The 12,962-nt window shown below is 38.0% G+C and overlaps 1 protein-coding gene across 13 annotated transcripts in view; it reads right to left on the bottom strand.

Annotated features, from left to right (window-relative positions):
• The window catches only part of SENP7 (SUMO specific peptidase 7), a 46,982-nt gene that overhangs the window by 10,846 nt on the left and 23,174 nt on the right, over positions 1-12,962 (bottom strand). For all 13 annotated transcript variants that reach the window (XM_075514316.1, XM_075514284.1, XM_075514303.1 and 10 more), the window contains 8 exons: positions 12,095-12,241; positions 10,565-10,598; positions 9,556-9,729; positions 6,844-7,106; positions 5,639-5,772; positions 4,293-4,409; positions 2,759-2,878; positions 416-508 (listed from right to left, as the gene is read on the bottom strand). In XM_075514316.1, the coding sequence (XP_075370431.1) occupies positions 416-508; positions 2,759-2,878; positions 4,293-4,409; positions 5,639-5,772; positions 6,844-7,106; positions 9,556-9,729; positions 10,565-10,598; positions 12,095-12,241 (1,082 nt within the window). The remainder of the gene's footprint in view (positions 1-415; positions 509-2,758; positions 2,879-4,292; positions 4,410-5,638; positions 5,773-6,843; positions 7,107-9,555; positions 9,730-10,564; positions 10,599-12,094; positions 12,242-12,962) is intronic.

The following is a 12,962-nucleotide window of genomic DNA, read 5'->3' on the forward strand; positions in this document are numbered from 1 at the left end:
TCAGTTTTATTGGAGTTTCCATGTGCAGGTTGGTTATTCAACCAGGCTAAGGCACAGACTATGGAAGTATTACTCCTGATCCATTAACACTATGAGTTGCTGTGATTTTTTAATAGAAATATTACTTAAGTGCAGAGGAATCATCATAACAACACACAAATTTTTTTGAAAAATACATAAAAGCAATTTTCAGTAAAACAAAAACCAAAGATACAAAGTTTACTGAAGACAACTAAATAAAAAGTTTAACTTTTGAAGATACTTCAAATTACTCATTCCACACCTGTTACTTCTTCAAAATCCAATTTGTTCATTTCCAATGATCCAAGCTTACAGCCATAAATCTTTTTATCACCACAACATTCACATTTAAATCTTTAATATCGGAAAAGGTGTCTAAAACACATAGACTTACTCCTCATTCACAGGCACAAAGATATAATCTTTACTGAAGATGTTTATATGACGAGTCCAGGTTCTTACTCTTCTGTGTCTTCTCTGTGCTGCTCTGCAGAAACCAAATGACAATTGTTCAGATCTGTTCTTTTTAGTTAAAGCAAGGTATAGAGATTAGTACTCCTACATCTTCCCAATCCCTCAATGGGTTTTTCATTTACTCTTGAAGTTTCCCCAAGAGAGAAAAAAAAAAAAATCAGCACACCATTAAGCCCAAGTGACTAACAAGCCATTTCCAAACAATTTTAAACTCTTCTGGGAAAAAATCATCCATAGATTTGAAAGGATTTCTTGCTGTTATTTATCCAGTAATTATTTACTACACTAAAAGCAAAAGTCTCATCTAAACACCAGCCAGTGTAAAAACAGATCTATAGCAATTTACAAACATCCATGAATTAAACTTCACAATACCACTTCTGAAGGCCTGTCTAAACAACCTTATCTTTTGAAGGAAAAAGCTAGATGCCCTGCATAGGGTCATGCAATACACCTGTAGCAAAGCCAGAACTGAAACAGATCCCCCCCAGTCCTGAGGTTTAAATGCTGGAGGACATTTCATTTCCAGTCCTACAGACATAAAGCATGAGGACAGGATGCTAGAAGAATAAGAAAAATTTGAGAAGAAACCTAAATTTAGGTTTTCAACTTTCTTAGTTTGTACTAGTTGAAACAGGAACCAACGGTTCATTGAACTTTGCTCCAATATGACCTGAAAGCAAAATTCACTCTACTCAGGAGACATCCCTATTACCATTCTGATTCCATCATTGTGTTCAAGAAGCGTAACTTCAGTGTAGGATGAATGGGAGAAAAGGAGTCAGGAATGGAAAAACAAGCTGCTGTGGGACTCTGCATGGGCCAGCATTAAGTGAAGACTTGCTGCAAACTTCCTCTGCTACATGACTCTAGAAGCACTGGGAACTTAAAAGGTGAAGGCATGTTTGCAGCCTGGGAAAGCACCTGTAGAAGGAGCTTTCTCAATCTACTGCCTAAGCAGCGTGAAGAAAGAGAAGCAAAGGGTCTAAGTGAAGTAGCTACGTCAGTTTAGATTAATTTCATTTACAACAGTACAGAGTCCAGTTTTCCACTATCCATTTATCCAAAAAAACCCCACAGAAACAAAAAAACAAACCCAAACTACCTGTAATCACCAGCTAAGTATCTAAGCCCAAACACAAAACTAGAATTTCCAAAGCTATCTCCTGATCCGGAGCAGCTACAGTCCTTGAAATATGGTGAATTAAGAGTGCCATTCTAGTTCCTCAGGAAGGTTATGGACAGTCCAGCCTTGTAAAAGGAATCAGATCAAGACACAACAGCATTCTTAACATGGATAATTTTGTCTCCACCTCAGAACATTCAGGGTCAGAAAACAGTAAAATAATGGAAGACATTCTCTCAAGTACAGCTCCTTGAATTTTTGAGGTATCTTTAAAAATATTACAGAAGTTGCACTTTTTTTCCTCCTTTAACATAGCTTTCACCCAGCAGTGACTGTAACACAAACAAGATGGCACACCTCTTTGTGCAGGTGGCCTTGTTTGCCAGTAGAATGAAAAACCTAAGGACTTCATGGATAACAGAAGAAAAATCACCTCAGAGAAACAGAAAAGAAAACTTCAATAAGCTGAACAATGAAAAACAGAATGAAAGTTGCTGGCAGATCGTCACTATAACTGAAGTGGCAGGGCAAGCTCCACTCTCACACATCAGTGTTAAGAAGGAATGGAAAGTGTGCTAGCGATGGTCCTACCCTTTATACAGTCTTAGCCGGAAACAAAGTGATACAGGGTTCTTGAGCTCTTTATGATACCTTTTTGTGAAACTCTCCAATTCCAGTGTGTTTAAGTGTTAAAAAACAAATGTGTAAACTTAGTGTGTAAGAAAATTTTCTTACTAAAAATTTGGATGATAATTTATTACCAATATGTAAAATGAAATATGTGGTAAATCTAAAAATATTTTTAGAAGCACAATTTCTTAAAATGAGGCATACCTTGCAAAACTCTGGGTTTATAATAAAAAGATCAAAATACATGAATAATTGTCTGAAGTAAAGATTCAGATAAAGCTGGAGAAAGGCGATAACATTTTCATTCATATTCAGTATGAATCACATGGAGATTTAAATGAAAAACACCAGTATGCTTAAATTGTGAATCACAACATTTAACCACTAATCCTTTGGAGAACACCGATTACTATTTTATGTGCTAATTAGGAGACGATCTGCAGAACTTCCAAGCGGCATCAATAGATAGCTTATTTCTGGTCACAATGGCATCTAAAACAAACTTACGAAACTTTGAGGTCCCCCTCAGAGTTTTTTTCTGTCCTGGTCAGGCACTTATAGAAGAAACTGCTAAAAATGTGTATACGATCAGCAAGATGTTTTGGCGCCTTCTCCAACAACAGGTATCTACCAAAGAAAAAAGAAGGAAATTATTAAATTCCTTTTCTAGAAATTTCCAGAGTATGTAACAGTCAAGCAACTACTAAGAATGCAGTTATTTTTTTATCTCAGATTTGTGCTCCAGTATTAACACTTCTGAATTTATTTTTAGAGTTAGGTTTCTAGCCCTTGCAATTAAGACAGGCTTGAAAACCTAACCACGTATAAGCCTATGGAGTGTTATACTCCTGCGTATACAAAAAGCATAGAACAGTTCAGTACTATAAATTGTCCATTTTACTTCTACAGGTTATGCGTGTGAAAGTCAAGACAAATATTCTACAGGTACTCATTTTGTATGATTTTACTGTTGATCATTTTACTATAAACATCAGCTTGAGTGTTTATTCCGTCATCCTAGAAGGCCAAAGCTCTCATAACTGCAGTCATCCTACGCAAGGTGCCTCCAGCTACACTCGATGACTTGGGCAACAGAGTCATACATGACACAGCTTGCAACACAATGAAAACTGAGAATGTGGGAAGTCTAACAAATTTAAAAAGCAGAGGGGTTTCTGCAATGATTGCAATAAATTCCTTTATTCAAATCTTCCTTTTCTGGCACGATGAAGCTACAGCGATTGAGAGGACCACACTACATGATTTATTTCTAGTTTAGAGCAAAATACAGGTGGCTTTGCTGTAAAGGCACATCCAAACACTCTGGAACATGTTTCCTCTCCCACTCCTCTAGACAAGAGGTTTTAACTGGCTTCCTATTGCTCACAGTTACTGCAGCCATGCTGGATGCCAAGCAAAATGGAATTCTTGCAAACAACCTTCAAAGGAGCCAGAATTCTGCTTAGGTTTAAGTCAGCACAAGGAAAATAAACCTCAGCTTTAGGGAATGGTGGCCCACAATGATGGTTCTGGAAAACTTGCTTTCACAAGCAACTTTAGCAAGATGGCATAAAGCAGGTAAGCCAAGAACAACTTTCTCAAGAAGTATTAGCTGTGTTCCTTTCTGCAGGAGCTGTGCATCAGAAGAATTGCTGAACTCTTGGCACAGAATAGCAGAGGATGCTCCACTTTGTGCAAACTTAGTAAATAAACTACCTAGTACAGACCTTCTAGTTTGTTCAACTGCCTGCTTAAAAATGCTCAGCACTTTCTGTTCTGTGAGGTTGCCAAGAGGCTTTTTTCCCCCCCAGCTACTCTGGATTACATCACAGCCCTTTAGAGGGACAAGAAGAATGAAACTGAAACAAATGAAACTGCTGAGAATACATAAAAGCTTTAAAAAAAGCCCAATTTACAAATTCATTATACTGTCACTTCTAAAATTGTCATATTGTATTTAGTGACTAACATTTATACAGTAACATTCAAGTCCAGATCAGGTCCCAGAAAGAATAGTACAATTAAGGCTGTGATTACTTACTTAAGATAGAAATCAATGATGACATCATTGAGAAACTCTCCATATTCTAAGCACTCTAGGTCTTCTCTTGTGACTCCCAGTCCTCCTTTCGCGGGTGGGGGTGGATAAACAATTAAACTAGAAAACACCAATCACATTATTAACAGTGAAAAACTCTGTTTTACATGACATTCTTCTTAGTACAGCTGTTCCACATGTAGAAGATTTTCTAGAAAACCTGTTAAAAGTGGTAGTTCTCAAAACTGTTGACTAACTCAAAATTCCTTTACCTTTTCTTCCTCCAATAGTTAAGTGTTACAAAAGAAATGTGCACCCCACTGCACACTGAAATTTTGAGAAAACTTTTGAAAAGAAAGTTATTTTTTACCTTCATCTTGTTTTTCTATTTTTGATAAAAGTAATTGACAAATGGCTATATAAACTGGGAAGAAATATTAGGGGACATATTCTGAAATGGTGTGAATGAACAGTGATTTTCCATTCATTAAGACTCCAGTAAGGACTCCCACACTTCCAAGCAGGAAACGGATTTATGCACCATACAGCATATGTACTGTAATTGGTTTGAAACTGCCCAAGTAACTTCTAACGGTAGTATTTAAAATGTATTTTAAAAGCTCTAGATTAACAACCATATTCGTTAACTGCAACAATGAACTGAGCATTTTTGCTGTTGCAGAAACAAAACCAACTGCTATACTGCTGGTAAAAACAGTGACAGCAAAAGGCAAGAGTTCGTAAGAGTAATTTACTTCACTAATGTTTGCTGTACTAGAAATATGAAGACTAACAGGCTAGTGCAGACAGAACTGAGCCATGTCAGCGCTCTCATAGTATCTTGCTGCGTTACACATTTGTGTGTTCTCATTTCCTAATGTCTTTTGTTAATCAAGCTCCTGTACTAACCAGTAAATTGTATGGCAAACTAGTTATAAATAGATTGAGTGTGACAGAACAGTGAGAGAAAACATTGTTTAGATTTAAAAAAAGGCTCATCTTAAATTAGCAATAGTTTTGCTGTGATACGGACTTAGATGGACACTCACAGAGTCCATAAGGTCCCTACCCTCCCATTGATGCATCCATGATATGAGCTTGTAGTCACAATTCAGGTATTCTCTAATTTCTGTGAGATTTTCTGTCATCCTGTAACACATCCATTTTGTCTGTTAACTATTAGGATGGAAACAGGAATAACAACTACATTCATACCTGGTGATATTTTAGATTTCTAGAGCATCTTTCACACAACACTTTCAAATCAGCTGGAGAATGCTTTTATTCCAGCAATTTGTTTATTCCATTTGTTTTATTTTCACCTTCTCATTTATATGAAATATACTTACTTCTTAACTGCTCCAGTTTCTCTTACTTCCTTCCATTCTTCATTCAGTGCAGAGGACAGAGAGATAGAATAGCAACCACTATCCTGCTTATTTGCAAGGGCATAACTGGGCCTGGCCACTTTTGGTTTTGATTCCTACCAGAAAAATTCCAAATAATAATAAGAGTAAAAAGCATTACACAACTTGATATGTAAAGCAGAACACACAAAAACCAAGCCTGAAGCCCACAGGAGTACTGTGCACTGAAGAGGAATCTTGCTGGAAAGCAGAAGTGTAAACATCAGTATTTAGGCAAATGTGCCACTACTCAGACAATAAAAACATTACTTCCCTTTTAAAATTATGACAGGTCTTCACCTGTTCATAACCTCTCTCTAAAACAGTTTAAGCAATATTCAGCCAACTGACACAGAATCGGTTTTGGAGAAGAAACAGGACCTGAAAGGGTGGAGACAAGTATTAGGCTGTCTTAATAGGAGCTGCATATGCTTGGAAGGTTTGAAAATCTAGTTCTTAACAATTTGCCTAAAAACGATACAGTTTTGAACTGGCTGGCTCAATTTTTAAGTTCCCAGTTTCACAGCCAGATTGATCTGTCGTCTCTCTGCTTTTTACTGATGGGAACACACACATGTAATTTCTGAAGTGACAATGATGTGGGGTTGGGTTGAGACATTTACTCCTCAGAGGGAGGTGTATTAACACATTAACTTGCACAGCCCCACCTCCTTAGCAGCCTTAGGAATCATTTGGCATTTCAAGCTGTGGAGCCCCCACAAGAATGTCTAGAGGTGTCTGCAACAAGCAAGATACACAGCTCCTCCTCTGGTGCACCCCTTCACTTCCAGCTCAACTGAAAAATGGCTCCATTGCTCATTACTTTATTAACTCCCAACTTGCTGCCCTGGAGACACCACAAGAGCAGGAAATCCCTGTGGTTCTAGGCATACGCAACCATGAGTCAACCTAAAGCTTCGATATTTGCCACTTACTGATGAGGTCTGTACACTATTCCTCTGTGGACACAATCTAGTTTACTGCAAATCTTGTCCCATTGTGAGAGAGAAATAACAAACATGACTGATTTTGGTTTTGAGCTATGGATTAAGAAATAATTTATTTTCTGCAACTGGCTGATCTAAAATTTACTAGAATAGGTCAATGCCAACAGGTGGTGATGAATCAATCAACAGCTACTCACTAACCTGAACTGTAGGCTCACGAGCATCTGAGGTATTCTCTTTTAGTATACATTGCTTTAGTAGATCCTTACTGTAACTCATAAAAGAGCTGTCTTCAGGAGAAAGGTCCTTAAACAAGGGTAATGCTTGCTTCAAAGGCAAAAAGTCAGGGAGATCTGGTGCTCTGTTCTTCTTGCTCACATCTGTAATCAATTCAGTCAGTCTGTCTTCTTTCCATTTTGTGAGTGGTTGGGACAGTTCAAGAAATACAAATTCACTAGATTTGGCTGGAAAAAGGAGAGAAGGGATAGCATTAACTATTAAGTTATGTGATAAAAACTTGTCTGCACACCCACAAAGGAGTATAGAGAGACAATGGCAGAAGGGGAAGCCCAAATAATACCCAGTCACGTTCATCACGGGGGCCATCAGCCCACCAAAGGCCCACCTCCACAAGCCCAGAGGAGCACAGGGGCACAATAACAGGTAGGAACCCTAATTAGGGACTGGGAGGAAGGGACACCCAGTCTGGGCCCTTCCCAGGAGAGTCTCAGCCCCAGGGTCTGGACCTGAAATCCATCAAGATGTGTCAATGCCAGAGCACCTTTTGGACTGAGGGGGGGTGGCTGCTGAGGTGTAAGGCACACAAGAGAGGATGCAGGGGAAGAGCATTTTGGGATTGCACAGGACTTATTACGGGATGTTTCAAGGAAGAACCAAAGGCAGGCAAAGGGAGGCATTTAGGTAACTTGGGGACAAACAAGTGTGGGAAAATAGAGGGCTAAGGGCATAAAAAGGACCAGTCACATCTAAATACTTTGCTGGTTAGTACACTTGTCTGGCCATGCCCTGCGCATTGATCAGTGCAGTCTGTCCTGTCTTCTTATTAAATTCCTTTCTAACTCTCTCCTGGGTGAGAGACTCTCTATTTGATGTGTGCGTATGGGGGTCTGAGCACAGCAACTGGAGTGAGTGTGCATGCGCAAGTGAGCGTGTGATTGCTAGCGAAGAACAAGCCAAACTAGGTGAATAGGTGAGGTGCCTTGGCAGCCAGGGGAGCGAGCAGATCCCTAAGGGACAGGACTGGCTGTGAGACTGCCTGTGTATCTCTAAGGATGAGAGCACAGGGGGGTCAGCTATTAGCACCACGGAGTCCTGGCCAGCTGTGTGCCTGCACATGCATGATAGTCTGTACCAGCATCTGGCGGTGGCCTCAGTGGCTTGTATGCCCAGGTCCCAGCAACTGGGGAGAGACTGGGATCCAGGGCCAGCAACTGGGCAGACTGAGTGTCTGAGTCCAGCTGACAGAGGGATCCACCTTGTACATGTGTGTGTGTGTGGGGGGGGGTGGGGGGTGCATATACACACACACACATATGTGCGCATATATATATATACACACACACACACACACACAGTGGGCCTCCATCCTGCTCAGCCAGAGAGGGGAGCAGGATGAGGCTGTTGGTGCTGTCTGTGCTTGTATGAGTGATGCATGTCTGTGTTATCTGTGTGGCCAGCTATGTATGTGGTGTATGTGTGTACTCTACCTATTGGGACTACATCTTCAGCCTTGCTAGTGGTTGGACCTGGGGACACGGAGCTGCAGCAGCCCCACCCCTCTCAGCCTGTCAGATCTGGCACAATGTATTTTCCTCTAACATTAACACACAAAGGCGGCAGAGCAGAACCACAGCAACCATTTCCACAATCTGTAAAACCACTACTGATTTGTTTCAACAAGTCTCTACACACATTTCAAAATATTTACATGACTACATATTTAAAAGGCATAAAACATTCAAGCATAGCAATTTAATAACAACTCCTGAAGGTTTCTCCTACAATGAGAATGTAATCAAGGTAAATAAACCTAAGATGAAAAAAGTGCCTCACAGCTTCACACTCAGATTCCACTCATTTCACTGGGAACTGTGTCTATAGAAGCTACCAGTAACTTTGATAAACTTAAATCAAGTAAAGATAACTCTGCTAAAATTTCACTCGGTATCTCACTTCAAACTGCTTGTGCTCCTTATGTAAATTTAACATTACTTACAATTTTTCTTCATACAGGTGGTGATTGTACAGGGTAAACATACTGTTAAATTTCACACAGGCAACTGACATCATTTTGTTAGATGTCATTTTGCAGTGATTTTGCTAATGTAAAAACCTTGTGTGATTGTGCCACTCTGAATATTTGAGCAAAAGTTATATTCAGTTTTACAGAGCTTCATGCTAGAAAAACAAATAGAGCCAGTCCATAAGACCCTACAGACTAAATAGCCCATTTGGCCTTTAGTGGAAATTTTCTCCAGTAATAATGCAATGGCCCAATGCAGTCTTGTCAAAGATCAAATCAACCTTTATCTGCCAAGCCTTTCATCTAGCATATACATTACTCAAGAGTAAGGACACTTAACACATCACATTTATTTTAAAGGGAGAGATACAACAAGCCTAGTTTCAGAAGGCCTCCCCACACAGATTACAACTGAACTGTGTTACAAGGTATTTTTATTAACTAGCAGTGGTTTTGAATCACATTATGTTAGCTTTTTCTTCCATATACAAGTATAGCAAGGCATTTTAGAAAAGCAAAACTGACCAACCTACCTTTAAAAAGCTATAAGGTTTCCTCAGTATTCTAGAAGCACAACCGTAAAATAACCGCTTTATTGACATGCCATATATTAGACCTTTTCATCGCATTTAAGGAAAGAGATTACTCACACGGCTTGCTGAAAACAAACTTTCCTAATTGGGTTTCAATCTCTTCTACACAATCCACAGACAACCAAAGGAAAATGATCGTTGTTGAAGAACAGTCACCATCACTTCTCCACAAGCCAAACCTTCTCAGATCCAGAGTATTCACTGTCAGCTTAGTATTCTTATTAAGAGCCACTGTAGGAAACAGAATTTAAAATAACCATATCTTTCACAGCCATGGGTAATTACGAAGTCATACATGCTATAGGCTTACATACTAAGACGTAAGTATGATGCGAGTGTATTAAAACAGTACTTGTAGATTTTATTCCTGGTATTACATAAAGTGCATTGAGAATTTAATACTTAAATCAGTTATATCAAACTACGTAAAACAAAGTTACCAAATTGTAACACCAAAAGCTAGACATCTAAATGCAGGATTCTTCACAAAAAAAAAAGTATTTTTTCCTCAGAGTAACCACAGTTAATACCTACAAATACAGAAAAAAAAAAATCAAAAATCATTAACTCCTATTTGCTTTTAGTCAATCCAATTCAGAACTGCTCACAAACCTTCTCCTATGAGGTACAGAAACCACACATCATCTTCGGAAAATGGACCGAATGCAAATCTATAGTTATATTCCTCTTAGCTTTAGTCAATTCATACATTTTTCTTTAATAAACCTAAGGGTCTAAAACCCTAATTTGAAAGGATTAAAGTCTCACCTGAAAAACATGCGTAGTCATATTTACTATAGTTCAGCACTTAATATATGCAGGAATGCAGGAGGCAAGACCATTAAAACTACAAGTTCACCTTAAAAGTGTAAGAAGCTGCTAAGTTATTAATGCTTACACTATAGACAGATATATTTATTGAAAAATGTAAATTTAAAAAAATTTAATGTCTTTGTGAAAGCAAGTAAGATTATAAATTATTCATAATATAAATATATACTGGGTATTTTTATGCAATACTTTAAAGCTATAGTTAAGAGAAGGCTAAAGAAAAAAATTCTCTTACCCTGAAATGGGATCGTAATATACTTGGTTGTAAACTGAAATAAGATTAAAAAAATATAAATTACTTTGCTTTTTACAAATTGGTTAAAACGAAGTAAGACTTTTTAATTATCTGCACATCTTTCTTTGCTTATAGCCAAATAAACTGAAAATAATATCATAGAATCATTTAGGTTGGAAAAGACCCTTAAGATCATCGAGTCCAACTGTTAACCTAACACTGCCAGGTCCAATATGCCTAATTTGAGACCAAATATTGACTATTTCACCTAAAACAACACTCCTAAATACAAATTGCAGAATCCAAATGACAGCAAACTGACTTCCAGAGGTGCTCAGCACTGAGAAATAAGCAGAAAGTTAAGAGCTGCCTACAGGCTCCTTAAGAAAAAAAAAATTATGAACACCTGGGACAAAAGGAGCTTACAAGTAAGCACCCCATGATAAAGACTGTCAGCTGCACTATTTGAATTAAGGACACTATATAAATGGTCCAACATTGCAGTGTTACTTTGCTATTTACATTAACCTTTGAATTAAAGGCCTTTAAAGTTTCTGCTTATGCTGCTGTTATGTTAAAAAGACTCAGCTAAACAAAGAATGCTTTACCATCACTTTGACAGGAGGTTGTCATATACACTGAGTGAAGAGAGGTTTCTCTTACATTACCACAGCAAGCACAAAGTTGTGTTTTCCAAGGCAAAATTTCACTTTCCACCTAAAAGCATTGTTTCTAAAAATATTTCAATGGGCATATTAATTTAGGAAATTTCCGTGAAATGTTTTCATTACTGCAGGAGAACTGCTGCACAAAACTGCTATTTTGTGAAAAGCTGAAATTATTATTACAATCCAAGATTTCAAAATGTCTTACTGTAAGCAAAAAAAGATATACATGTTCAAACATTTTTTTTTCAGTTGCAATATATAGAATGAGCCTGGTCAAAGACCTGTTGAAACTGCTGCAGCTGGTACTCCATTTGAAGTACACCTTCAGTTATATTTATACACCCTGTGAGCAGCATGTTGCCTATGCGCTAATGCTTTCAGTGTTGTTTTTATGCTCTTTAAAGCTACAAAACAGGCAATTTTCTGTTTAAAATGAAAGATTAGCATGTAGTATATATCTGAACTCTGATCACTACAGATTACTTTATTCTAATATCTGTACTATTTCTGAGAAAAGTAATTGGTGTTTATTTCAAGTGACATTAACTCTAACATGGTCATTATTTTCCATTAGAATTCATGAAAAGCTTCCTCAATATGATTTCTGTTCCAGTACAGCACTTATACAGAACCTTTACCTCTGAAAACTGGGGCCACAGAAAATCCTGGTTAGCTTTCCTACTGACAGCAATCCAAACATACGAGGTAATGGACTACACACTCCATCATTTAGCCAAAGCAATTTGATGCAACAATAGTCAAAACTCAGTGCTTCCACACTGAGCTAGTACCACTAGCTTTGCTTAACCAGAATTTTAATTTTTAAATATTCTCAAAATATCACCATAATAGAACAACTCACCCTAGCAGGACCTGTTGATAACCATTTAAATTTCCCAATGTATAGACTATCAAATTCAACATCCAGTGCTGGGTTCATCTGTGTTCTAGGTGTGCTTCCAGAAGGTAAGCTGACAGGACATTTATCTTCAATTGGCTCTGTTAAAAACTGGGGAAAAAAAGGTGTATTTACTACAGGGATTTAAATGAAATACTTCCCTCCTGTAACCTTAGAAATTTTCTCTTTATGTTTGTAAAAATTTACTCCCAAAGCCGACTTTCATATAAGAACTCTGTATTAAAAAGCTGTAAATGTTGTTACAATCATTACTGACAATGTCCTTAAGGGTCTAACAGTATCTTACTCCACCTCTAAAGTTTCCATTGCCAAGACATATCCTGTGCTCTTTACTAATCTAGAGCCAAGTAAAAACTCAAGCAACAGAGCAACAAAAAATACTCCTCTTTTGATATCAAAGGTACAGAATCCAGTTCAATGCTTATGATCAAAATGATGCATCTGTGAGAAGAGGCAGCACTGGCTCTGCTGACTTGTTTCAGGATTACAGAGATAACCCAAATCCAGGTCGAAGCAAGCAGCAGAAGGCTAATCAAGTCCAAAATGGGGCAACAACCTTTATGGATAGTTTCAGATTCAAATTCCACTGCTAGCCACACAGGAAAGGGAACTTGACCCTGTCTCTGTCTGCTGTCAACAAAGATCCTTGAACTTCTCCATGCACTGAATTACAACAGAAGACTGGATGACAAGAAGAAGCTACTGACTTGAACTATGATCGATATAAAACATTGTGTGAAGAAAAAAAAAACAACCACCTTTTTACAGACGTATCTTCATCATGTTCACCTCTAGCTCAGATTACTATTTG

Source organism: Mycteria americana, chromosome 1 (assembly GCF_035582795.1).
Source record: "Mycteria americana isolate JAX WOST 10 ecotype Jacksonville Zoo and Gardens chromosome 1, USCA_MyAme_1.0, whole genome shotgun sequence".
NCBI lineage: Eukaryota > Metazoa > Chordata > Aves > Ciconiiformes > Ciconiidae > Mycteria > Mycteria americana.